The sequence below is a fragment of the Platalea leucorodia genome, assembly GCF_965183815.1.
Source record: "Platalea leucorodia genome assembly, chromosome: 6".
In the NCBI taxonomy this organism is placed as follows: Eukaryota; Metazoa; Chordata; class Aves; order Pelecaniformes; family Threskiornithidae; genus Platalea; species Platalea leucorodia.
In genome coordinates, this window is record NC_138828.1 from 71924644 (window position 1) to 71950039 (window position 25396).

Sequence of the window (25396 nt, forward strand, 5' to 3'; positions counted from 1 at the left end):
CCTGACTTTACTCTTCGGCTGACACCATATCCCTCAGGACTTGTGAATTCCACCAGTGCATGGTCACTGCAGCCCAGGCTGCCTCCAATCTGGATGTCACCGATCAGCTCACTTGTGTTGGTGACCAACAGGTCCAGTATTGCATCCCCTCTGGTAGGGCTGTCTATTACCTGGCTTAAGAGAAATGATCCTCAGTGCATTCCAGGAGTCTCTTGGACTGCCTGTGGCTCACCGTGCTACTTTTCTAGCAGATGTCGGGGTGGTGTTGAAGTCCCCCAGCAGGATGAGAGCCTGCAAGCACGATGCCTCCTGTAGCCATGGATAGCTGCCACTCCAGTCATGGGATTTGTTCCACCAAGTTTCAGTAATGGCAACTAGGTCATAGGCTTTCTAGCAGCACGGTGGTTTCCAGCTCCTCCTGTTTGTTGCCCGTGCTGCATGCATTGGTGTAGAGGCACTTCAGCTGGGCTGTCGGCCAGCTGTGTCACCTTCTTAGAGGAACACCGCTTTGAGGTATTTCACTGATGTTTCCCTGTTGGCTCTTGTTACCTCAGGAGTCCCCTGGCTCATCTCCATAAGACTTGAAGTGTGCTGCAGTGTAGCCAGTACATCTCAGTAGGAACAGGCTGAGGGCCTTTGCTAGCACCCCGTCCCTCTAACCTTGGTGTGTCATCCCACAGCTTGTCACAGGCAAGCCTGATATTATCCCCCTCCCCCTTCAAGTCTAGTTTAAAGCTCTGTCAGTGAGCCCTGCTAGCTCGTGAGCAAAGACCCTCTTCCCCCTTTGAGAAACATGAATCCCATCTGATGCCAGCAAGCCTGGTGCCGTGTAGGCCATCCCATTACCAAAAAACACAAAACTGTGGCGGTGACACCAGCCATGGAGCCATGTATTAATAGACTGGGCCCGTCTGTTTCTTCCAGTGTCACTGCCCGCAACTGGAAGGAGAGAGGAAAAAACTAACGTGTACTTCTTATTCCCCTACCAACCATCCCAAGGCCCTGAAGTCTCTTTTGATCACCTTTGGACTATGCACTGTGGCTTCATTGCCACCCACATGGAAGAGCAGCAATGGGCAATAGTCCGAGGGCCATACCAGACTAGGAAGTTTCCTAGCGATGTCAGAGGCAGCAGACTTCCCAAAGAGGAGGCTCTGTCCGGCATGACATCCATGTCGTGCTTTATCCATTTCCTTTTTTCCCCCCCCCACTTTGTATTTCTGCAGCTTTGCACTTTATTATATCAACCGTTGAATGAATCTGTGGTTGTCAAACTCACTCTAGTATTTAACTGTCTTTTGTAAATAGATCAAAGCTGGGATTTTCATGCTCCAGCCTAAGCAAATATCCATAATGTGACAGTTTAAAATTAAAATCTTACCATCTTGACATGTTATTTGTACCAATTCTGAGCAGGTGATGAGTCAGATCCCCTATAATTAAAATATTTAATGCTCTTTTAAGTTTTTCCTGAGATAAAATGGGATGTGGTTTTTTCATTTCTCTCAGTAGTGCCTGTGTGCTTCTCCTTAGGGATGACAACTGAGGTGAAGTGTTAATGTGTCTTCTAAGTCATGCCTACGCTGTCTTCTGCCTTTACCTTATTATTGCTTCTGAGCATTGTCCCAGTTTGTATCTTGACCTATTCCTTATTAAAAAGGTTAGGGAACCCCTCTTTTCCCTGCTTCTTTTAATTCTCTTTATAGGGTCTAATTCAGCTTGATTTTCAGCAATTTGTGTTTTATGCTTTTAGACCAACAAATCTATGGGCCTTCTAAACTGATTTTAGTCCTCCTATTTCTTTTCTGTAGTGAGATGAAGAATTTGAATGTGAATAATGTAAATGAAGAGAAAAGCAAGTAGAATGCATGTTCTATAGTATTGAATAGGTGTCATCCAAAAACTTTTGAAATGGATGGAGAAGTTTCCATTGACTTCAGTGACTTACTGATCAACTCATGCCAGCAATGGCAAGTGGGAGCACATTTATGATTGTTTCACATTAATGTTTTAAAAGTTAGCATAATAAAAGGTAAACCAGAAATCTTTCATAGGGGAAATAAAGGAAGCTCAGTGTCTTATGTGGTGAAAGTAGGGGGCTTTTTATTACACTGTCAGGGTCTGTTATTTATTGTGAAGGGTAGGTTCAGAAGTTCAGTCTTGTTCATATCTTTTTCAAAATAACACTTTCAGAAGAGTTATTTGAGAGAAATGTGACCAACTGAAAAACCGTACACTATGGGAGACTTTAAAAGGGGTGAAAGCGTATTCCAAGTGAGTCTCCATAGGTTGGCAGAATGTTAATAACAACAATATACAGGAGAGACTTTCTTTTTTTTCCCTTAAAAACATGTCCTTGGCATTGTGGAAAAAACCCACAGGAAATATGATGTGCTGATCAAGAGTAAGATTTTTATCTAGAAGTATTGTAAAAAGCCCTAACACCCTATAAACGTTTTTATATGGTACATAGCAAGTGTATTTATGTTATAGGAAATAATGATAGAGATCACCTAAAACAATGAAATCTTTTTTAATGACTTTGTGTGAAAGAAATGTCTGTTTCCAGGCAGACATAGACTAAAACTGATCAGTTGTACTGCCTTTTCTCTTAAGTTATTCTTTACAAACAGGTACCTATTTTTTGATGTGATTTATTAACTGATCTTGAAATCTTAACAGAAGTTTAATTTTCTAATTTTTAAAATAAGACTGAAGCTCATTTGTTTATAAACACCTTGTTAACCATTCTTGGTTCTCCTATATTAGGTAAAGTTCTCCACTCAACTGCATTTAAAAAAAAATAAAATTCAGAATGAAGAAATAGGATCTTGAAGTTCTCATGGTAATGGAGGCTCTAAGGAAGACTGATAACCTTGAGCTTTAAATTGTTTGAAAAAATCCCTATCTCAAGTTGTTTTCCCATCCCAGGAGATGTAAAAAAAAAAAAACAAACCCTGTCACTTAAAAGGCAGGTGAAAAGTTTCATTAGGAGATAGCCTGCGTGTTCTATGTTCTGTGTTATTAAGTTATCTCAGGCCTCAGTTCATGTTTGGGGCTTGGATTACATCCTGTACCACGCAGTAAATTGTGTTTTAGCAGTTGCATTGCTGACGTGGGAGAATGTAAAATAAAAACTGTCAGCAGAGAGTAGTTTGGGGGCTTTTGACCCTTAATTTAACTGTGGAAAATGATATTGGAATAAAATTTATCCAGCTCTGTTTGGGGAAATGTGGGCTCTGAATGGATGGATTCATTCTGATGAAGGGATGGGATCCAAACCCCTGGTGTCTCTTGGAGCTCAGTCAGCCAGGATGCAGCACAATCTGCTTTTGATCTAGCCAAGCTTTTGAAAATGTGCTAGACATGATGCCTGAACAGTAGGCCCACTGAAGTCTCAGCAGGCTTTTCAATTAAGAACCAAGTCTCAAATTAGAAAGCATTGAATTAAATAGATGAATACTGAACTTGGAGCAGTTGAGTAGATTCATATAAATAGTGTTGGATAGTGCAGCATCTTGTGCTTTTCACCTACACTGCAGTGAGGCTCTGGCAGGTTAAAACTGCCTGGCCTCTGTAGGGGGGACTTGCCAGAGAGGGGTCATCAGTGCTTTGCATTGGTGGGGATGCTGCAGATGGCTCTCTTGTTTCAGGTCCTTGCTGGAGACTTCCAGCAGATCACTTGCAAGGCAATAGAAAAAGCACTTTCTATTTCATGGACTCGGGAGCAGGGCTGTCAGTGTTTCATTTGAACATCTGAGCTAGGTTAGCTAATTCAGAGTGGGAAACAGTATAATGTATTATTCTTAGTTACACTACCGTAGAACCAAAGGATGTCTTTAAGGTCTTGTGATTCACTGAGAGAGTGGTCGGTCAGTGGAACGGGCTCCCCAGGGAAGCAGTCACGTCACCAAGCCTGGCAGAAATCAAGGAGCGTTTGAACGACACTCTGAGTCATATGGTTCAGTTTGAGGTAGTCCTGCGAGGAGCAGGGAGTTGGACTTGATAATCCTTATGAGTCCCTTCCAACTTGAGATATTCTATGATTCTGTGATTTTGGGCAGGAGGATAGGTGAAACCCATTTTTTTATACTTAAATTAGGTGGAATCAATGGTTGCAAGAGAAAACATTCATAAAGATAACCTCACTCGGGTTAGCGAGATATCTTGTTTGTCTTTAAATTATATAGCTGTCTTTCACTCTAATTGCGTTGAACTTGTATATGTCTTCTTTTCTGAACAGAAATGAAAACTGCCCAACTGTGTGTTAGTTGTACCTGTGAGGCAAATGTTGTGCATTAAACTAAGAACCACAAAACTGTGCTAAACTGCAGATTAGCTGAAGCCTTATCAGGATTTTACCCATACTATGACAATTAGAGGACTGAGCCAAATTTATTTATTTATTTGTTTGTTTGTTTGTTTGTTTATTTATTAGATCAATTAGATTAGACAAAGAGACAACATGCAGGTATATGTAACTATATGAAAATAGTGTTGTACTCTTTCTTAAAGCTAATAAGTGATAATACTATGAGTGGGGATGACTTGTAGAATATGTATTTGAGTATATATCATATTTTTACATGTATAGTTGTTGATGCTGATGAAGAGGAAAAACATGTTATGTATTGCTGTTTTCCAGCTTCCCTGCCCCTCTCTTTCAATGCTCAGGCAGTTGATGGCTTGAATTCTGTCTTCCTTGGCCCTTGAATAAGGTGATCTGAGGGGGAAGTGTTCAAACTGCGTACTAAGCTCAGGCAGAAGACGTCGCTCTGCTCACTGACACAATATGTTGGAAGATTAAAAGTTACAGCATTTCTTGTCAAAGCTACTTTTCTTCCTAGTATCACTACGGGAGGGTATTACTGACTTATGTTTGCATCCGTTCGCAGGAATCTCGGTGGCCTTACTTATTTGGAGCAATCATTGTTCCTTCATTGATACAAGTCATGATTCTGCCTTTTCTTCCTGAAAGTCCTCGTTACCTCCTGCTTGAAAAACATAACACGAGCAAGGCAGAAAAAGGTATGATGTGTTACTTTGTTGCAACAAAGGATGCTTATTGTAGGGATGCAGGCTGGAAAGTAATTCTGATATCCCAGTAAAAGCAGAATATTCCAATAGGAGAGATTCTCTTGGCAATTTTTTTCCCTCACCTTTTCTCTTTGTCTGTGTGTATGTGTAAAAATAACTGTTGCTTTGATTTTTTTTTTTTTAAATAAATTAAATTCTCCAACAAACTAACCTATATAGCATTATGCATGGTGATAGAAACCTGAACCAAATCATCCTGCTGTGGTGCATCAGCAACTATATGCAGGGTTCATTCAGGAGTGAAAGATGATTTCAGTCTTCATGACTTTCTCTTATCTACAGTCTTTGCAGTTTGCCTAACAAAAACATTGATTCTGTGGTTGGGTTTTGTTCAGTAGTCACTGTGTTTAACCATGTGTGTCTGTAACTCAATAGCCTTTGTATATCTCATAAAAACCTCGTACACCTATTTAACTGAAAATTTTCAGTGCTCCCATATAGCTTGCTTCAGTTTCACAGACACAGACCAGAATATTTTGTTCTTTCTTTAGGTTCTATGTATAAAAAAAATTGCTTTTGTGATCACAGCTGCTGTATACTCTGCCCCACTAAAATTACTATGATCAGTTGTGAGTTCCAATATATCATCACATTATGATTGAGAGAATATTGAAAATCAGTTTTTCCTTATTATAGGGATGTATTAAAAACGGGCGTGTACGAAGAAGGAAGGAGCCTGATTATAATACCAAGATGTTTGCAGAACATAACTGAGCTTTGAAAATTATTCCTAAAAGCTTCATTTGAATATAACTCTTAACATTTTCAGTCGCTTGCAAAATTACCGGCAAAGTGTGAATCAGCCCCTGAAACTTAAATTTAACAATCTTCTAGCATGAAATGAATGCAACTCACTCTATCCTGTTTCTTCTACTATGAAATGAAAAACTGGCCTTTTTTGTTCTGATGAGCACTCTGAAATAGAAATGGCACACTAATGAAGAGACTTCCATGTTGTCTCAGTTTGGTGTTGAATGAAGAATTGTGTGAATGTTGGAGCCTCAAACATTTAAAGGTACAGTAGAGTGTTTAAAAAAAGAAAGGAAAAAAAAGAAAAAAGGAGAGAGCAAAAGCAACAAGGCTTTGGGGAGAGTTCTTTAGCTTTACAGAGTCAAGAGAGATGTGGTGAGGCAGAGATCAGAGTTTCCAGGGACCACGAAGGAAAGGGCTTGCCTGCCAGCCATGGCCAGAGCGCCCAGCAGGAACGCTGTGGTGAGCAGCTTGGGGCTGGCTGTTGGGTAGTAACTTCTGCAGCACCACGGCTGGGCTGGGAAGAAATGCCTTTGAGTGCCGAGTTTAAACTGGCTCATTTCTACCTGATAAAATTGTAAATGCGTTTCCGGAGCTATGGCTGGCAAGGAGTCTGCATCTGCAGTGCTGTTGCATAATGTCACGCTTGTTAGAGGGACCTGTTGGAAATATTGCCACAGTACCTGGAAACCTCAGCACCGACAGTGAGGCTGAGCCTCTTATAGGCGGAGTTTAAAAATTGTAAAAAATTGGCAGTAAAATAACACCACCTGCCTTGAAATTCACACCATTTTACTGTTGCTGGTAATGGGCCAACTGCAGTCTGGGATGTTTTCAGCAGACGTGTGCTGATAAATGATTTGAAAGCTAATCTAGAAGCATTGGAGGTGGATTTTGGAGTAGCAGACATCAGGAGAGCAAGGTTACCCACACCTTATTTGGTAGTTGAAGGGAAATGAGCTTTAGCAACTGGCTTGCTGATTACAAGAAAGTGGCTTTCATGACCCCCTTAAAGACTATAAATTTAGACACTGTGAGGAAAAAAAGAGAAAGCTGATACAAAAAACTTTTCAAATTAGCTGCTTATCAATAAAAGCTTTTGGACCTGATTAATTCTAAAATAAAAAATTAATACTGATAGTACAGAGTGAAACTCATTTTGAGTGTAGTCTACAGAGCTTTCAAAACAGCTAGGGACCGATGATTCTAGACAGAGATTTGCAGAGGACCGTAGGGCATTGAGGTGTATACATCCCCCTGAATCTCCCTTCCATTCCTTGCCTATCAAGCAGCCATGCTTCCAGAATTGGCCACCTTGTTGCATGGGCAATGTAGCGTGTAGGATATCAGCAGCAAAACAGGATGATCCTTAAACATAATTTTGGAGTTCATAATCCATAAAATCCACCTGTAAGGCAGCATAGATCATATCTTATATTTCTGTGCTATAAAGTATCTGCATGCCTTATTATGAAGCATGTTAGGAACACAAGTAATTTTCTTACCATTGCACACCCTTTGTAATCCCCGCTCTCCTAACGTAGATTTGCAAGTGAGAATATCTTCGGATCTCTGTTCAGCATGGGGGTAGGTGGGGAAGGAGTTGGGTTGATTCATGCAAGGACCGGGCAGAGGACACCTGTGATGTTAGTGCAGTGGCGGGGTTTGGAGCCCTCCTCCTCACCCCAGGGCACTTGGAGAAATCCAGATTAGGCACGAGCCGAGTCTCAGGCATCTGGAGTAATGCAGTGAAAAAAATTAAAGCAAGTGGGGGGAATTCACAAAATAGGAGGGTGAATAACTGTGAATCAACAATCAAGAAAAATCATCTGGATGTTAGCATTGTCTGCAGAAATGGGGGAGGAAAAGCCTGACTATTCGGGAGACCAGAGGAGTTTGTGGGTTATTAAAAAAAACTACTGCTTGTAAGCCATATAATGACAATGTAGTATTCTCCGTTTTAATGATGACTACAGTAATGCTTTTGAATTATTTGCCTCTTAGGTTAAATCTGCATGTTAATATGAGAAATGTGCCAGTCTTTCTTCTGACTAAATCCTTTTTCTTTCCCCAAACAGATCAAGGCTATTCATGCAAACATACATTTCACTGTGGATTATATCTTGTTGGAGAAATATAAAACTATTATTTGTAAAAGGTCCGCTGTATTTAAGGCAGATAACTACATTAGTCTTTATAAAATACTCTAAAATGTACGTGTATGCCAAAGCTTCTAAAATAACAACATTAATCTTCCTAACTGTTTTAGAGCAATAAAAATCTGGTGACATAATGTAGGTCATTGAGTTTCCACGAAGTTCTGCTCCTTCTTTCATGCCCTCCTTTTCTTCTGTCCTCAGGAGATAACCAGACTATAACTACCGAAATACAAGCAGCTCATTCTTTTTTCTGGCAGAGGTGTAAAAGAGCATGATGCCCTTAAGTGGCAAATAAGAGACTGAAAGAGGGAGAAGGACCAAAATGTGTTGTGTAAGTGATGAAAAAAGAAAAGGGATGAGGTTAGAGCAGGCGAGCATCATGTACAAATGTAAACCAGACCACCACAAGAGAAGCTACTCCATGAGCACAGGAGTAGTGAGGCCTCAGATGAGTGATGTCTCCTGAGCTTCACTAACAGGGATCTACCCCGTTCCCTGCTTTCCCCTTTCTAGCAGTGCAAGCGGTGCTCACTGTGGGTGGCTGAGCTGATGTCGGGCTGATCAGCCGTTTGGACCCTGTGGCTGACTTGCAGTTGTCTGCTGCTAAAAGCAATGTTAGCAGCTGAGCTCTGCCTGTCCTCCTCAAGGTCACCATCCTGTATCTGACTCCCTGAGACCAACAGGAGCTGAACTGTCTCCCATATTCCTGTCTCACTGCTGAATGTGGGAGAACTGATTTATGTGTTGTGGAGGGAGAACGATGGACTGGACCAACAGCACAATCCTTAAACCTGCTTTGCTCAAACCTAAAAGTTTGGTAATGGGGAGAGGGAAGAACCATCCCAGCTTCCCTCCCAGGTCCCATAACTAACATTCTTCTCTCTTGGTAAGAAAAGAAGGGAGAAAAAGTGCCTGGCATTTAACTGGTGTGATCCTTCTTCATAATGCTCACCAGACAGCAGAGGAGAAATGGGTATTCAAGTGATTGAGGAGAAGGACTTTGGAAGATTATTATTCAGTTGCTAGAGAGTAGTTGGAGCAAAGAGTAATAGGGATAGAAACAGAAAGAAAAAGAAACACATCAGGCAGTTTATTATCTAAGTTCTAGGATGGTAAGACAGGCATTTGGCATGAGTTGTCTATTAGTTACATGCCAAGTGGACCCCTGATCTCTGATTGTGGCCATAGTGCAATATAAATAAAACCAGTAGCAGCAGTGTGATAAAACAGAACAGTTTTATGACTAACCATGTTAGTTATAAACACTCTCTGTTGGCGAGCTGATGCGTCTCTATTGAAGAATACCGTTACAAGGAGGAAACCTGAATTTTCAGTGCAGCTATAGTAGCATGTCATGTAAATCAATACTGGAATTCAGCTGGCATCCCAGCTTGCCAGAGAACAATAATATTGTTATGTCTTAAGGGTTAAATAATTTAGATATAATGTCAGAGTAACATCTGTTGGTGATGTACAAAATCTGTTCATCTAGTATGTTCACTCATACATTAAAACTCCCGTGGTTATGAAAGAAGCATTACACCAGGTATAATGAGAAGTGTAGGTTTAAATTCTTAGAAATATGGATTCAAGTTGATACCTTTTGATGCAATAAAAGAGTGAGGCCATTCCTGATTTAAAAAAAGCAGGTAGCTCATTTTTTACAAAGCCCCTCATGGGGCCCACATGAACAAGAGAGATATGAAAACCAAAGGTACAGCAGGAACAAATTGCTGCAAATCCAGTGATTTAGATGAAGTTGTTATGACTGACAACAAGGACAAACATGATTTATTTTTGCTTATCTGTGCTTTTTGTATGTCTCTAAGCATTGTAAGCTATGCTTATTGGAAAGGAAGACACAGCCATGACTACTACACTTCCTGGCTTATCGTAGAGGCTCCATCTCAGATGGTTGCTGACTGCCGAAAGCTGGAGTGTTCGTGGTGTGTCTGTTTTGTTTTTAAGCTTTTCTTAAGCCTCCCGTCTTTTACAAAGGATACTTGGTTCACTGGACCTTTGATACAACTCGGTTTACCAATTCTTGTGTTATTTTAGGGTGGCATGTGGATATTTTGTTTTACCTGTACATCTTGGCTAGTCTCAAGTGAACCCGAACAGGCCTATTTTGTATTGGCGGTCTGTGAAACCAGATGTAAGAACAGGTAAAGATGTAATCCCAAACTGGATGATAACTCACAGATCTGTTGTTCCTTGACTTAGAAGGAGAAGGAGGTGACACATGGTAAAAGCCTTTTGCTTGCAGTTACATTTACTGAATTGGAATAGCAAATCTGAGATTTATTCTTAAACTTTGCTATGCTACATGCTAGTAGTTAATTAATATTTTGCTAGATTTAAATAGCAGTTTAAATCTCTTCTAGCAAGGTACATCTGAATTATTCTTCTGGCTATTTGGTACTCTAATAAAATTAGTGGTATATGAAAATAACTGGTTTTTCTTATTGCCAAATATTTTTGTGTTGACATGAAGTTACTACAGGGAAATTACTACATAGCCAATTCAAAAGCATTGAAGTTGGGTGCAATTTTTGCAAGTGTTGAGGCAAACAGCGAGGCACCCCATATGTCTACTGCCACTTATAACAGCAGCCAGCATTAATAGGAGATGCCTGACTGCATCCATACAGCCCAGTATTCTGTCTCCCACAGTGGCCAAAGAAGATGCTGTTTAAGCAGAGCTTAGGCAAAGCTTTGTGTTAAAGACATTGGGTTTCATACACTTAATCATCAGTGAAGTGAAAGTGAACGTGTCTGTGCGAAACAGATGATAATAATACTCATGCAGCTTCTTTTTTTTTTTTTTTTTTAGTATTTAAAAGCATAAGCCCTATTGCCCAAACTACTACCTGTGACCACTTCTCTCTTTTTCTGCCTCCTCTTGCCTGGGCCTGCCTCTATTCTGTAAACCACACAGTAGCATTTTAATCATTTTAAGTGTCTTCTCAAAGTTTTCACACTAATTCAGTCTTTATGATAACAGCTGATTTCTTTACACAATCATGGAAGTACTACAGTGGAAAAAGAATTAGTAATTCCTGATGTAGCTGAGTTCTTGAGTGCCCATCTTCAGTTAATTTAAAGGCGTGATTGGTTTTAAAGACAGTACCAACCTGATTTCGTTCAGACTTTGAACCACTTTCAGATGTTTCACCTTCATTTATCTGAGATGAATAAAAGCTGGTGGTGTAAATGGAAGGGTTTCCTATCTCCTTTCCCCTTGACTGGAACCATCCACTTCTTTTGCCATTTATAAAGGCAGTGTACCGGCTTTTGAAAGACAAGCATCTAGGACCTTCTGATCCAAGGGAATTAAAAAGAAAACTGGAAAAGGTCTAAAAGTTGCTAGAACTGTAACTCCTTAGATGGTTTTAAGCGTTACATGAAAATAAGACTTCCCTATAGAGAGAAGCAGCCAGTCACGGAGGCAGATGAGTCATTGCGGCGGGGAGAGGAACAACCGCTGTGCTTCTCAGTGCCAATAATGCAGGGGTTTAAAATGTAAAATGAATAGAATTGAACATCCCACATTGAAAGACCTTTGAGTTTTCCTGTCTCCCTGCTAATGCAGAATTTATTTCCACATTAATTATGTGTAAAATTGTGATTCTTACTGTACTGAAAAACTGTTAATGGAAGAAAATTAAAGATGTGTTGACTAACAGGGCAACATGTTTTTCTAAGAAGACTGAGTGTTGTCTACTCAAAACTATGCATATATAGTATAGCATTTTCTTAGCATTTATTGGCTTGTTGGTAATTGTAACTATCCATCAAGGTTTCCTAGTGGCATTTACACCTCTGGTCCTACTAGCGGGGAGGGAAGAAAAAGAAAGCAGGTGTCCTGTATTTTTCTTGCCTTGTGCTTGGTAATCTTGGTAATTGCAGATTTTTTACTTCTTGGTCCCTCTAGAAATATAGTAAGCACCCTTTTCCAGAAAAGACAGATTGCTTTCTTTTTACTTGACTGAACCTATATTTTTGACTTGAGTGCCCTACGGGAATGCCAAGGATTCTAAGGACAGGAAAAATAAAGAAAATTGTGCACTGACCTAAGTCACACTGATAAACCAGATGCTTAAAAATCTGAGAGAATCTTTTCAAAGAAGAGTATGGTGATATATGTCTGGTTGTTCTCATCTTCATCTGAATTTTTCTTTGTCAGTGCTCTAATAATACTAAGAAAAGTGTAATTTAAGCATCAGACATTGACTGTAACGTACCATAGGCCACGCTGTTCTAATTTTACATTTCTCATTGTAGCCTTTAAATACATCACACTCATTTTAACAAGTGTTTAGCATGTCATTTAATAATAAGCGGGAAGTGGCATAAGGACAAAACTCAGCAGCTTAAATTCTGGGGTTTGGGGTCCGAATTTGTTAACTCATTTCTGATTGTAAGGCCTATGTGAAAAGATAAATCTCATACTGTTTCTGAAGGATTTAAAAATTCTGACCTCTCCTCTCCTAAGAGAGAAACTGGATATCAGAATAAATGAATGTTATGAATTAACTCAACACCCAGAGGTGGTCAGTGTTCATCCCTTAAAAAATCATCCTTCTTGTTAAGCAGAGTCATGTAGAGCCCATTAAAATGCAATAGAAGTGCTAACTGCATCTGAAAACCTTGGCCCAGAGCTCAAGTTATTTCCCCATGCCGCCAGACTGGGAGCCAGGCAGATCACGCAGCATTGCGCATTTGCCAGAGGGACGGAGAAGGATGCTCTGGGGAGACCACCGGTTCATTTGTGTGACCTGTCCCTCACAACATTGAAATGCCACTAGTTGGCCTTTTCACCTACTGGGTAAAGTTAAATTTTATAACTTCAAAACCTAAATGGAGTCGAGGCATTTTAATCATGACCAGTCAGTGTCTCTGGCTTTCTTAACCATGCAAGTCCTTTCTATGATCCAAAAGAATGTATACTTACTGAAAAATGTGAAGATCATTTGTTTATAGGCAGTACTATGCAAAGCTGTGGATAAGAGAAAAATGAATTTGGCGCTTAAGGGAACTAAATCAACTTACTCACTAAAAATAACAATTTTAAGTGACCTGCTGTGTAAAGGATTATTTTTAGAGTTAGCATGCTACTGGGTTGCAAAGCCTTATTGCATGGGTATGTGTAATGTAATTGTTTCTCTGCAATCATTCCAAGATGAAGAGCATTTTAAACATCTCTTAAAAAGCCAACCCCTGGGGTATGTTCATAAGATTGTAATGAAAGCATCATCAACATATACAGTATCCATAAAACAAAGTTGGTCGAGATACACCACCTCCATTGGGAGGTATCTGTTTGTAGTACCTCTTGGAGGAGGTGTGAGGTGGAAAGCTTTTATTATTCACAGTGGAAGGATATCTCAGTAAGTCATCGATGTACAATAATGTAATATTAAACAGTGTGTTTTTTCTGGGGAGGCGTGGTTAGTTGTTTGCTTATATTTGCCAGGTAAATTCACTCCTGTGTCTCCAGTGTTGACAAATAGAAAGTCTTTAACTGCTTTGGGTAATTCTTTCTAATATTAATCATCCTGACAAGGCAAATTTGTGTCTATATGCTAGTAAAAACGAGTAAAAATGAAGAGTAATAGCTATTCCTTTCAAATGTTTGCCTTTTCTTGGTTTACCAGACTTACAAATGTTTTTACATGTTACTACTTCTCTATCCAATCTGTCTCCAGCAATGAAGTCTGCTATATTGTTAGGCTGCAAAAGTAGCCAAGTCAAATAATGTTCAGAACTGCTTTGCTATTAAACCCTTTTTACAGATTACACAGGGTTTTGACTCTGCACTGGACCTTAGGCTATATTATATATGAAATAATATAAGGAGAGATCTGATAGCGTGCCAAATAATTTATATTTTTGCTGCAGTTTCTGAGACCAATTGCAGGAATGAGCCAGATTATACCCAGAGCAGAATGATATTGTTGGCAGAAGAATAATTAAGTTGTAGCCCATGTATATCTCCTGTTTGTGTCAAACATTTCCATTTCTATGAAACAAGTCTGTTATAAATGTACATTATGCCAAGTGTCTGGCCTAAAGTACACGTCCTCTCTTTGTAGCATTTCAGACCTTCCTTGGGAAAGACGACGTGTCTCATGAAATAGAAGAAGTTTTGGCAGAATCTCGAATCCAAAGAAACACCAAGTTAGTGTCGATACTTCAGCTCCTGAGAACCCGTGCTGTGCGATGGCAGGTCATTACCGTGGTCGTCACCATGGGCTGCTACCAGCTCTGTGGGCTAAACGCTGTAAGTGTCCTTCTTCAGGCCGTGGCATCTCCTGGGGTGCTCCTTTCTTTCTTTTTAATACAAGGTTTGTGCTATACCATTTGGCAACCTCTATGACTTTCTATATTTGGCTGTTTCTTATTAGTAATGATTTTGTTATACCAGCATGTGGGAAGGTCCACGGAGAGCTGTATCATTTGGGGTTTTTTTAAACAAAAAAAAGCGGGGGAAGCCACATTGTGTAACTTTGAAGGAATACATGAAAAGGTAGCACAGATCTGCAAAGAAAGAGTGCACAGCTTCTGCTAGTCAGATTCTCTGTTTCTGGTCAGTTAAGATCTGGTCTGATATGCCCCATGTTTGTTCATGTTAGGTAAACTTGGTCTTTTCAGTAGACATTTCTGCTTGTATTAATTTAGTTCTGTACTTACAGAAGTCAGCAAAAGTTCCTGTAAGTGATTTTAAGAGATTGAACTGGATGTTTGATAATGGATATCAAAGTCTCCTTTTCCATCTGTCTGAGCCTATTGCATCAGCTTGGAGAGGGTCACAGGACAATTTAGATTGGAAGAGATCTTTTGAGGTCATCTGGTCCACCCCTCTGCCCAAAGCAGGACTGACTTCAGGGTTGGCTCAGGCTACTGAGGGCTTTGTGCAGTTGAGTTTTAAATATCTCCAAGGTTGAAGAGTCCACAACCTCCCTGGGCAACCTGTGCCAGGTGTTTTCACCACTTACACAGTGAAAAGCAGTTTCTTTATATCCAGCCAGAACTTTTCGTGCTGCAGCTTGTGACATCTGGATTAGATGGTTTACATTGTGCAACATGAATGTTCTCATGAAGCACCTCAAAGCAAAAGGGGTTTTTGTCATAGTTTAAAGGTGCTAATTGCTTATATATATGAAAGGCAGTATTATCGCTGCTGAAAGGAGCTCTCACTGTGGCTTTGCGCATTATAGCATACTTCAGCTAGTTTTTTCCCCGAGGGCTAGTCACTGATAATAAGTGTAGATGCTTCTGATATCTAAGGCAACTAGTTCAGGCTTATCTCAGGTATCTCTATAGCTTTAAAACTACTAATACAAAGGAATTTGTCCAAGATCATTTGAAAGATTAATGCAGTTAGAACTCTGGTATCTAAAAGTTTTTAACGAAACAATAGGAGGGAGCTAGAAGATTTTTTCATACTGTGGCATGAACTATAAAAACGTTTCTACAGGTGGTGTTTTCTTCTAATTGTAGGATTTCAGTGCTAATGACAGGCTATTTTGTTCCTCATTGGGGATACTTTTTTAAGAAAAGAAATGGAATTATCTTGTCATCCAGTCTTTCTAAGATTTATCAACGCTTAAGTGAAATAAAATGACACTTACAGTAAGAAACGGACTGTTAAAATAATAAAGCACATTGCCTAAAAAAAACCCCAAGAATGCCACAGCTACATTTTCAGGGGAAAGAGAAGAGTTTTGTGTCTTTGAGGATATTTAATAGATGACAGAAATTGTACAGTATTGCATGGCAGAACAAAGCCCCACTCTTATAGCCTGAGTGGGGGTGTAGAGGGGTAGTGAGGTATGTCCAGTCCAAAATGAATACCAGAGTTGTTTTAAAATGTCATTAGGTGGCCACTTTGTGAAAATATGCCTCAGAAAAACTATTTTTGTCAGGAAACCTGTGCATCAAGTTGGCTGTTTTAAGCCTTGCCTTTTTTTATTATTACTTTGCTTCTCTTCCCATATAATGCCACTAAACATGAAAAAAAAATTATTCACACAAAATTTGCATTTTGAAATTGGTTTTTTTAAATAGTTCATCCAGGAAAAACAAGCAAATGATACGAGAGGTCAAGAGTAGTTGGACCACTTGATTAAGAGACCAGGTTTCAATTCCTTGTCTCTTCTGCATGGCTTTCCTGGCTGATCTTGCTCAAGTCTCCTGAAGCTCAGAGTTTAGAGGGCAGCTATACGTGTGACAGATACTGCGGAACCCAGGCCTTGGTTCGCCTGGCTGCATCTGAGCTAACCTGCTGGGTATGAGCCAGCGTCAGCAAGGTCTAACTGGCTGCAAACACTTCCTTCTAACCCATAGCTCCCATCATTTGCTTTGTCTGTAGTGCCCTGTTAGTCAGTCTGGTCTTTTCCACAACTACCATCTGGGAAAGGCATATGGGAAAGTTGGACTTCTTTCAGGTGACAATCTCAGGTCACTCTCTGGGGAAATTACCAACTGGCAGACTTCTGTAATCATCCTGCCGGTATCTGAGAACATTTGCTTCCTTTTAAGGCTTTTACTTTACAATAAAAATTTGTTTTGCTTAAAAACAGTACGTTTGTTGGTTTGCACACGGAACAGAAATCGTGGTGAAGCCCTGATCATATTAATGTATTCAGTTATAATGAAATGCCAAACAGTCTGACTTAAATTGACATAAATAAATGAATCTGTATTAGTCTCTTTTCATCTGATCAAATTTATCCATGATACATATCATCCATAATAAATTTATTTATCTTCTACCATTGTATCTCAGTTCTAAACAAGACACAAAACTACAGTGAAGTTCTCATTTGTGAACTTTATCCTTTTTCATATCAAGAAATATACTGTATTGCATATTGCTTTAAGAGAGTCATTTCCAAAGTGGGATCCCTAGGCTTCTGTGGGGTCTGGCCTTAATGTAGAGGGCTGTATTTCAAATGGCAAGAAATCATGCTGGGGATGGAGGTTTGTGCAGCAACGCATGTTTTCAGTATGCAAAAGATTTACCATAGTGTGCTCTTCACATTTGCTATGGAGAAGACCTGGCATTAGGTACCGTAGGAAGGGATGAGTATGCAGTGTGCAACACAGTATATGTCTGTGTTGTTGCCCATCTTTTTTTTGTTGCTTTCTTTTCCTGTTGAAGAGTTGAATTTCTTAGGAAGAAATGTATGTAGGGAGCTGGATGAGAAATAAAAGGACTGGAAAACTGAGTCAATGCCAGAGGGGTCAATGGTGTGAGAAAGTTTGGGAACACCACTGATAACGTATAACATGCCACTTTGAGCTAAGAGCTTATGGGAGTAAAACCTTATGATAAGCAAAGAAAGCAACTTTCATGCAGCTAACTGTAATCTACAGACAAAAATGCTAAAATGTTACCTCCAAACTCACAGAAATTGAACTGTAGAGGTACAGCTGTTCCTCATGGCAGCTGTTTAACTGACCAAAGTGGCAAAGTTTTGCGTCAGCCTGTGAAGCAACAGCAGCCCACCATGGACATAGGAAGTCAGATTTCCCTGTGTTGATTTGGACTTGACAGCAGTTGTTTCTGGGTTTTTGGACCTTCTGCCCCATTTTCCACAGCTCTTTCATTCTGTAATTTCTAGCCCAATCGTTAGCTAATTTTGTTAGCTAATGAAATCATGAGCTAACAAAAAACATGTTAGAAAAATAATCTAAGAGAAACTAGAGTGGTCGTCATTAGTCTAGTAAGTTTGTCTCAGTAATATTCTAGAGCAATGTTTCTCCCTGTTTAATGATACACAGGCTGAAAAACATTCACTTTTATTGTTTTGAAATGTGTACATCATGTTAATTTTTACCCTAATTTATTTTTGTGCCGCTGCAGATAATAAGTCAGTGAACCTCATCCTGTCTTTGCTCTGCCAGTTTTTTAATCTAGCTGTTTTACTACCACTCTTACTATCAATGGGCAGGCACGCTCTTCTGTGAAACCACTTGCAAAACATCTTATGTTCTGGTTGTTACATTTTGACAAACTACATTCAGGAGTTGCCTGATAAAATGACTCTTTGGCCTCTTCTCTTTCAAGGTCTGCGTACCTGCAATATCGCCATCATTTTTAGAAGCTCTACCTGCTGTGCAAAACTGATGTCAAGAATGAAATGCCTAAATTACATGGTTTCTAACTTCCATTGCATGATTTTTTCTATCTTGTAACTTGTCATATGGAGAAAAAGATCACTTTTATCACGTTTCTGTGCTACCTTGTTTTCCTTATATACTGGGTAGGGGTATGGAATGTGCATAGGTTGTCAGAGTACTGGGTCCCCAAAGAATTATCAGTGGGCATAAACATTTCAGAGGGAATTGGGAGCTGATCCTTGGTTTTGCTTCAGTCTGTGCTCCGTATCAGCAAGGCCAATGAAATGCACAGTTAACACCAGTGCACACGACATGAAGGCAGATTACTTCACATAGAGAAGTTTGCTGCTATCACTTACTGTCACCACATCTATTCTCCTGAGAGCTGATGTGCCAGCAGTAGGCATGAAAGTCTTCAGTCAGCCTCTCTTTATCTGTAAGGTGATATAGGTGACTTTTTAGTCCTTGGTATTTTATTTTACTTTTATGAGGGATGAGTTGGATTTGCTTCTTTGGTCTGGGACAAGCAGCTTTGCTGAAGGGCTGGTTGGGAATTTAGAATTACTGGTTTTTCTACAAAGCTCCTGAGTTAGTTATCCTTGATGAACAGATGTAGCATGTGCATAACATGCTGGCATGCAGCAGGCTTTTCCTCATGTGATCAAAACACTTCCATTCATCAAACAAGCCTTTTCTTTAGCGGTGTTTGCCCTGTTAGGGCTTGTCACAGGGACAGCATTTGGGAAAAAATAATCACTGCTACTTTTATGTTTAGTGCCATTATTATCTCTGGCTTTCAGTGTTGTTGTCACAGGTAATCAACTGTGGTTTAGAACTTTATTTTCTTCTGATAATCAGTTGTTTCAATTGTTTTTCATCTCTCTAGTAAATCAGTTATCTTTTCTCTCTCCAAGGCAACCTCTCCTTGTTGCATGCTTTTTGACAGACAAGATCTCTGGCTAGTTCTTTGTTGTCACCTTGAATCCAACTATATGGTTTTCAGACTTTATTTGTGATGTTCATGGGGCTTTGATACTTACCAGACTTGTTATTTTAAAGTATTACCACTATGTATTGTCTCTCTGGATATTGTCACCACTGGATATGATTTTACTGACCAAACACAAAAGTCTTCGTCTAAGCTGATAACCCTGTGCTCCCTGTGTTTCTGTCCATTAGTGACAGCTCCTTCTAGCCTATGATTCATTTCATCCTAAAAGCAGCTATTTACTTTACACCAAGTGACTCTCACTCTGAAAGTATCTTTTCTTTCTGTTGATAATAAAGAGAGATTAGGGCGATGGCTTGACTGCAGATGTCCACGCTGCAGTGAGATAAATCTCACACCTGTCTCATAAATTAAAGTGAGATAAAAAAATCTCATAAATTAAAGTGAGATAAATCTCACACCTGTCCGAAAAGGAGCAGTTTCTGCAGTGCCTCTCAGCATCTCTTTCCTCTTCTCTCCTCTGTTGTTACGTGCCACTGAAGTATTCCATAAAGCAACCCAAACCTGCTTTTTAAGCAGTCTGGCTCAGCCACATGAAGCCTATTTGTATCCTCTTGTTCAAGCTTAAAGTGAGTTTCTTTGATTTGCTCCTAAGTGAATTAAGCTAAATTGAGTTAAAGCTGCTTGTAATTCTGCCTGGGTCTGCAAGCAGAAGTACAGCAGTGTTGTGACTAATGCACCTGCAATTTGCGCCTTCCCTTCGTTTGTTGTCCTGCCCAGCCCTTGGTCCTTCGGGAGTGCTCAGTGTTTTAACAAGTTTGGTCTCCGGCAGATCAGATGCTTGAACTGAATACTGATATATTGTAGTTCAAGCAATACTGATTAATAACTCATTTTCTTTTCTCTGATACAGATCTGGTACTACACAAACAGCATCTTTAGTGAAGCTGGGATCAATCATGAAACAATCCCCTATGTTACTCTAAGTACTGGTGCTGTTGAGACTGTGGCTGCTGTTTTTTCTGTAAGTATGGTTATAAAAATCCATTAACATGCTCGATATTTATAGTACTGATTTTGTTTCCTTCTACAGGTTAAAATATAAACAGAATAGTATATTGAGGATTAAGTGTAATGTTGATAAAGCAATTGAAAATATTATTTCTACGTTTAATCCTAAACCCAGTTTTGTAGCTTGAGATTTTTTTTTTATGAAGATGGTCTCTAGTTTTAGTTGCATAAAAGCAGCATAAAAAGTTGGTATATCCTGATATATTCATAAACTTTGTATGAGGGAAGAGGAAGAAGGCAGGAACAGCAAGGCCTGAAGTATATTAAGTGATATTAATGATTTCACCTGGGAGAATTACTTTACCTGGTAGCAGTTTATTCACATCTCGTAACCTTCTTGTGTACCTGCTGGGAAGCCATTTAAAAATATGGGAGTAAATGTTTGTGACCCAGCTCGTTGGAAAAGCGAGCCAGCCACTAGAACAAGGTTGTTCCACGTTGTGTTAAATTCTGCTATCTCATTGCCCGAGGGCAAGCAGGCATCCTTTCATAACGTGAGCTCCTGAGTAGGTTGTATATCTTCGCTACGCACTGAATGTAGAGGAAGATGTTAAGAGAAAAAATTACCCATGCACGTTTTTTTCTTTCCTATTTCAAAATGGAAAACTTGACTAGGAAAAAATACATGCTAAATGAGCAAACTAAACCTGAAAGTTCTAGTATGTGAATACATGATTAATTACTAAAGGAAATACATTTCTGTTTGCACTGCAATAAACAAGAAACAATGGAGACATCTTTGGAATGAAAAGTTGCAAACAAGCAAATACTCTGTTAGATTTTTTTTTCTTATCTTCATATATTCTATACCAACTGTATTTGCACAATACTGGACACACCACACAAGCATTTTTAAATGTCAGAAGAATGGTTTTGGAAAAAAAATCCTTTCCAGGGGCAGAGCAACTGCTTATGACCTATAAAATGTTAAACTAAATCCAGCTATCACGTATATTTTCTTATAGTGTAGGACATAAGGACTCTCAAAGGTCACAAAGATCTTCTTCTGATCTTTGTGAATTTCCACAAATCTATTTTTGGGTAAACCATGGCGGTTTTTTTTTTTAATTAAAGGGACATTCTTTTTAATAGGTGGAAATAGCGAAGTATGGAAATCCCTACCTCTTACAATTTCTTCTTTGTGATGCTGCAGAAATGCTTCTTTGTTTAAGATATATGTAAAAATAATAATGATAATTCTACCAGTGATTTAAGTAAAGAATACTGCCCCTCTCTTGTGGAATCAGATGAAAATTACATGGAGATGATTCCATCATGCTAAAGCCATTCTATAAATAGGGTCTGGCATCTTTTCAGTTCCTTCCATACTATCAGTTTGTGGGGCTTATTCAGAGCACACAGTTTATAGATAATGAAGTGGATGTGTCTGCTTTGGTTCCTGGTATGTGTGGTAACTTTTTTTTATGCCCAAGAGGAGTGTTTTTAATACTTTTTCTGTTTAAGCTACTTGCTGTGCCTCTGGAAATGCTGATGCATTGATATCTATGCTTCCTTCAAGTTTGCTCTTTCAGTTCAAGAGAAATGCTGCTTTGTAGCCTTAATTTTATTTCAGTAATCTTCATAAATGTTTCATTGCTGCTGTTTAAAGGAAAAACAAAATGAATGTGTTTTTTTTCAGTTGAAGGTTTTGCAGCTTCTCATTTCTAAAAGTAAATTCCTCTAAATTTTTTTCATACCTGGAACTAAGGATGGGGGATTTCCTCCCACTCCCAACCTCTCAGCTGCTCTTTTTGCCTTTCTTTTTTAAAAATGTATTTGACAGCATTAACTATTAAGTCAGGTGCATGTGTCTTATGTACTACGCAGAGGGAAGAAAGGAAGAAGCAGGAGAGAGCGAGGGGAGAACCTAATTTCCCTGGTATTTTTTTATGTATTGTGCTTGCTAGCAGAAACCCAATTTTACTAACAATAAATTCCAGGATTTCAGTAGATACTCCTATCAATAATAGAAGTGGAGTTTTTTTCCTTGTAAATGAAATAGCTATTGGAGAGGTCCACAATGAAATCATGTACCATCTCCAATCATTATGCATATGTTAGGTGGTCATGAGGCTCTGTGCCTCAGTAAGAATAGTTGGGGTTCATCCATTGATGAGCCCCATATAAATGCTAAAGGAAAAGATTGAAATAAATACATTTCACAGAGAAGCAAAATAATATTTAGGAGATAAAATATCATTCAAACTGTGGAAAAATTTGAAAGTCTCCATTGAATGTGTCTCCTGGGAGCAGCAGCATAATAGCAATAATGTTGATGTGGTCCTTGAAAGGCAAACAAAATCCCATCCTTTTTATAGCTCTGTGTTGCCTCACATCACTTGACATGCCTGCTAGTAGCATGCTTTGCCTACAGCTCCATCCCTCTTCCTCTTGAGCAAAAGCCGCATAAACAAGACATTGAAAAATTAAACACGTGCATCATCATTTTCCTGTCATTTATATAATTTGGCTGCAGCTCCTGCTTACACCACCACTTTCTAGTTTACTTCATGAAATACCTGTGTTGTAGCATTGCATACTTGGTGCCCTGGCTTCTCTCTGGGGAGACGATATAAACTTTCTGTATGTTTTTCGGTTAATTGTAGACTTCTCCACCCATTATACTGAGCACAGATTCAATTTAGAGGACTGGCTAGACAAGCTACTTTTTAATGAGAGAGCCCATTAATTTCAGTTTGCTTCTGAAGAAGTTTGGTATCCTCTGGAACTAAATACTGAATAGATTTCTTACTCATAGACATGTTGCAGCAGTAAGTTATCTAACCTGATGCCGTGCTTTGAAGCTGGATGGAATATACCTAAATCATTCCCTGGCAAATACGTGTTTGTTAGAAATCTGTTCTTTAAATTCTACAGTAACGGGACTGCACAAACTTAGTTATTCTTTAGTAAGATTGGTTACTGTGGTGTTTTTGTAATTTTTAGTAATTGAGGTTAATTTAATTTAGTTGTTGTCTTACTCGTAGTGGACAGAAAGAACAATTTGCCAGTGCCTTTTTCTGACAAGGCAACAGGCTGAGTGGAAAGGGAGACAGAAGTAAACGTGTGAAAAGATTCCTCCCCCCCGCCCCATGAAACCAGCATAGAACAAAAGGCAATGTTATTCAAAGCAAGCATCCCACGTCCAGTTTTGCCATCTGTGGCACCACATTTGGTCTTTATATAATGTTCACAGAAAGAGACTAGCTATGACTATATTGAGAAAATTATGCCTTAAGCATTTCCCATAAGGTGATGCATCAAGGTGTTACTAATGTGCCTTCCAAAGCCTGTGACAGAGACAAGCTGTGCGAAGCCTGGAATGAGTTAAAATATAATTTAGTAGTAGACCACAAAAGAATATAGGAAATCCTTTGCCACTATCATACAGAAGTCAAGGAAGCCATCTTTCTTAGGTGAAATTATGTTATTCTGCTTTGGGATGTCATGAGAAAGGGCTCTTAGACTTGGTCTGTGTTTCTTTTAATGTTAATAGATCTTAACACGCAAGAAGAGATTCCCTGCTTAGGGCATGGCACATCTTAAAACAAGGGTACTCCGGACACTTCAGTAAGTGTCCTCATCCCTAACACATTTCCTCCATGGTATCCAAAGGGTAATGCAAGATCTCCATTGAAAGTCCGTGGCTCCACTGGGCTCAGAACAGGAAGAAATATGTTACAGTGACAGCCAGTCGTAGCAAGGAGAAAAAATGGGGTGACAAATACTTTCAGCTCAAGGGTTCTTAGGAAGTTTTTCTATAATCTGATTTTTAGTGAGACTTTTAATGCAGTCCTATGTGACATTGTTTGCGCTAGGTCAGAATCAGCCTTCACCTATCCATAATCCCCAATAGGCTGTAAGTAGGGAAGAGTGCAAGAATGGGGCAAACGTGGCATTTTCCCCTTTTGCTCCCCTCACCCTGACAAGCTGTTGCTCAAGGAGTACCGGAATTAGAAGGTAATATCTTGGTCTTCAACAGCCTTGATAGATTTTTTCCTTTGAATTTGTCTAGTTACTTTTCAACTTTTGTATGTTTTTAGAACCCACAGAATCCTAAAGCAGTGAATTTCACAGTTTAACTACATATTGTTTGAAAAAGTCCCTCATGTTGAGATTAGAGAATGTAAGATAGAGTAGGTGTGGGCTGGATGAAATGATAACAGTGTGGATGCTCAGCGTACTGCAAAACTATTCTTGGAGAGTAGCAATCAACACTTCACTGTCACACAAAAATATCAAGTGAGATTCTGTAGTGGTTTGCCCTGGGTCAATTAATCATAAAAATATCCATTAATAATACAGGAAAGGTAACAAAAAGCCTTTTATAATCGACTGTGTTGTCCAAACTCTCCAAAGGGAGAAACTCAAAAGTATTTGCAAGAACTATGGAAGATCGTAAGAAATTGGGCATGTGGCCTGAAATCAGTAAGATGAAATTCAGCAAGGAAAGGTACCTAGTACTGCACTTTGGGAAGGAAAAAATCATATGCACAAATACAAAATGTCATGTGGAACTGTGTCAAAAGGATTACTGAAGTAAAAATCTATCATGTTTTTCATTTTCTTTCTATCAACTCAGCTTCCTCCCCAACAGTGAAAGAAATCACACTAATCTGCACTGAGCAAATCTGCGTTGACTATTCTTATCACCTTACTCTCCTCTAGCTGCTGTCAGACTGTTTGATCGGTTAATAATTCATCCTAGTGTTTTGGGGGGGGAATGAAAGCCAGACCCTGTCTTCCTTCCCCCTGCATAACAGAAGATAGGTGCTCCCTCTGCCCAGATCCAGTGCTCTCAGACATTGCCATCACCTCACAAGATTTCTGAGATTTTCATTAATCATCATTATGAAAGCCTTGTTTTAACTAATAAATTGTGAGGTGAAAAAATAGTCTTTAGTCAACATGCTACTGCATATTTTGGGTGGAAAAAGTTACTTGGCACCGAAGACCACTAATTTTATCCAAGAGAAATATTTATGCAGTTCATCATCTATAATTTTAAGAAGCCATAAATAGTTGCCTACATGAGCAAACAGTTGGCTTCCAAAATTGCCTACCACACTAATTTGTTTGGCCGATACATGATTTCAATTGCATGAATTTTTGGATGATTTACATATGCTTTGCTCAGTCCTACAAAAGCACTGCTAAGTATGTCTAATAAGTGAAATCCAAAAAAGTACTTGATGATTCATTTGGAATGTAAGATACTGAATTCTTTCAGATGCAGGGAGTC

The 25396-nt window shown here is 39.2% G+C and overlaps 1 protein-coding gene across 2 annotated transcripts in view; it reads left to right on the plus strand.

Moving 5' to 3' along the window:
- Nucleotides 1–25396, plus strand: part of SLC2A9 (solute carrier family 2 member 9) — a gene marked incomplete at both ends in the record, with an annotated part of 106676 nt that overhangs the window by 33675 nt on the left and 47605 nt on the right. For both annotated transcript variants that reach the window (XM_082316175.1, XM_082316174.1), the window contains 3 exons: nucleotides 4896–5028; nucleotides 14102–14289; nucleotides 19997–20107. In XM_082316175.1, coding sequence (XP_082172301.1) covers nucleotides 4896–5028; nucleotides 14102–14289; nucleotides 19997–20107 — 432 coding nt within the window. The remainder of the gene's footprint in view (nucleotides 1–4895; nucleotides 5029–14101; nucleotides 14290–19996; nucleotides 20108–25396) is intronic.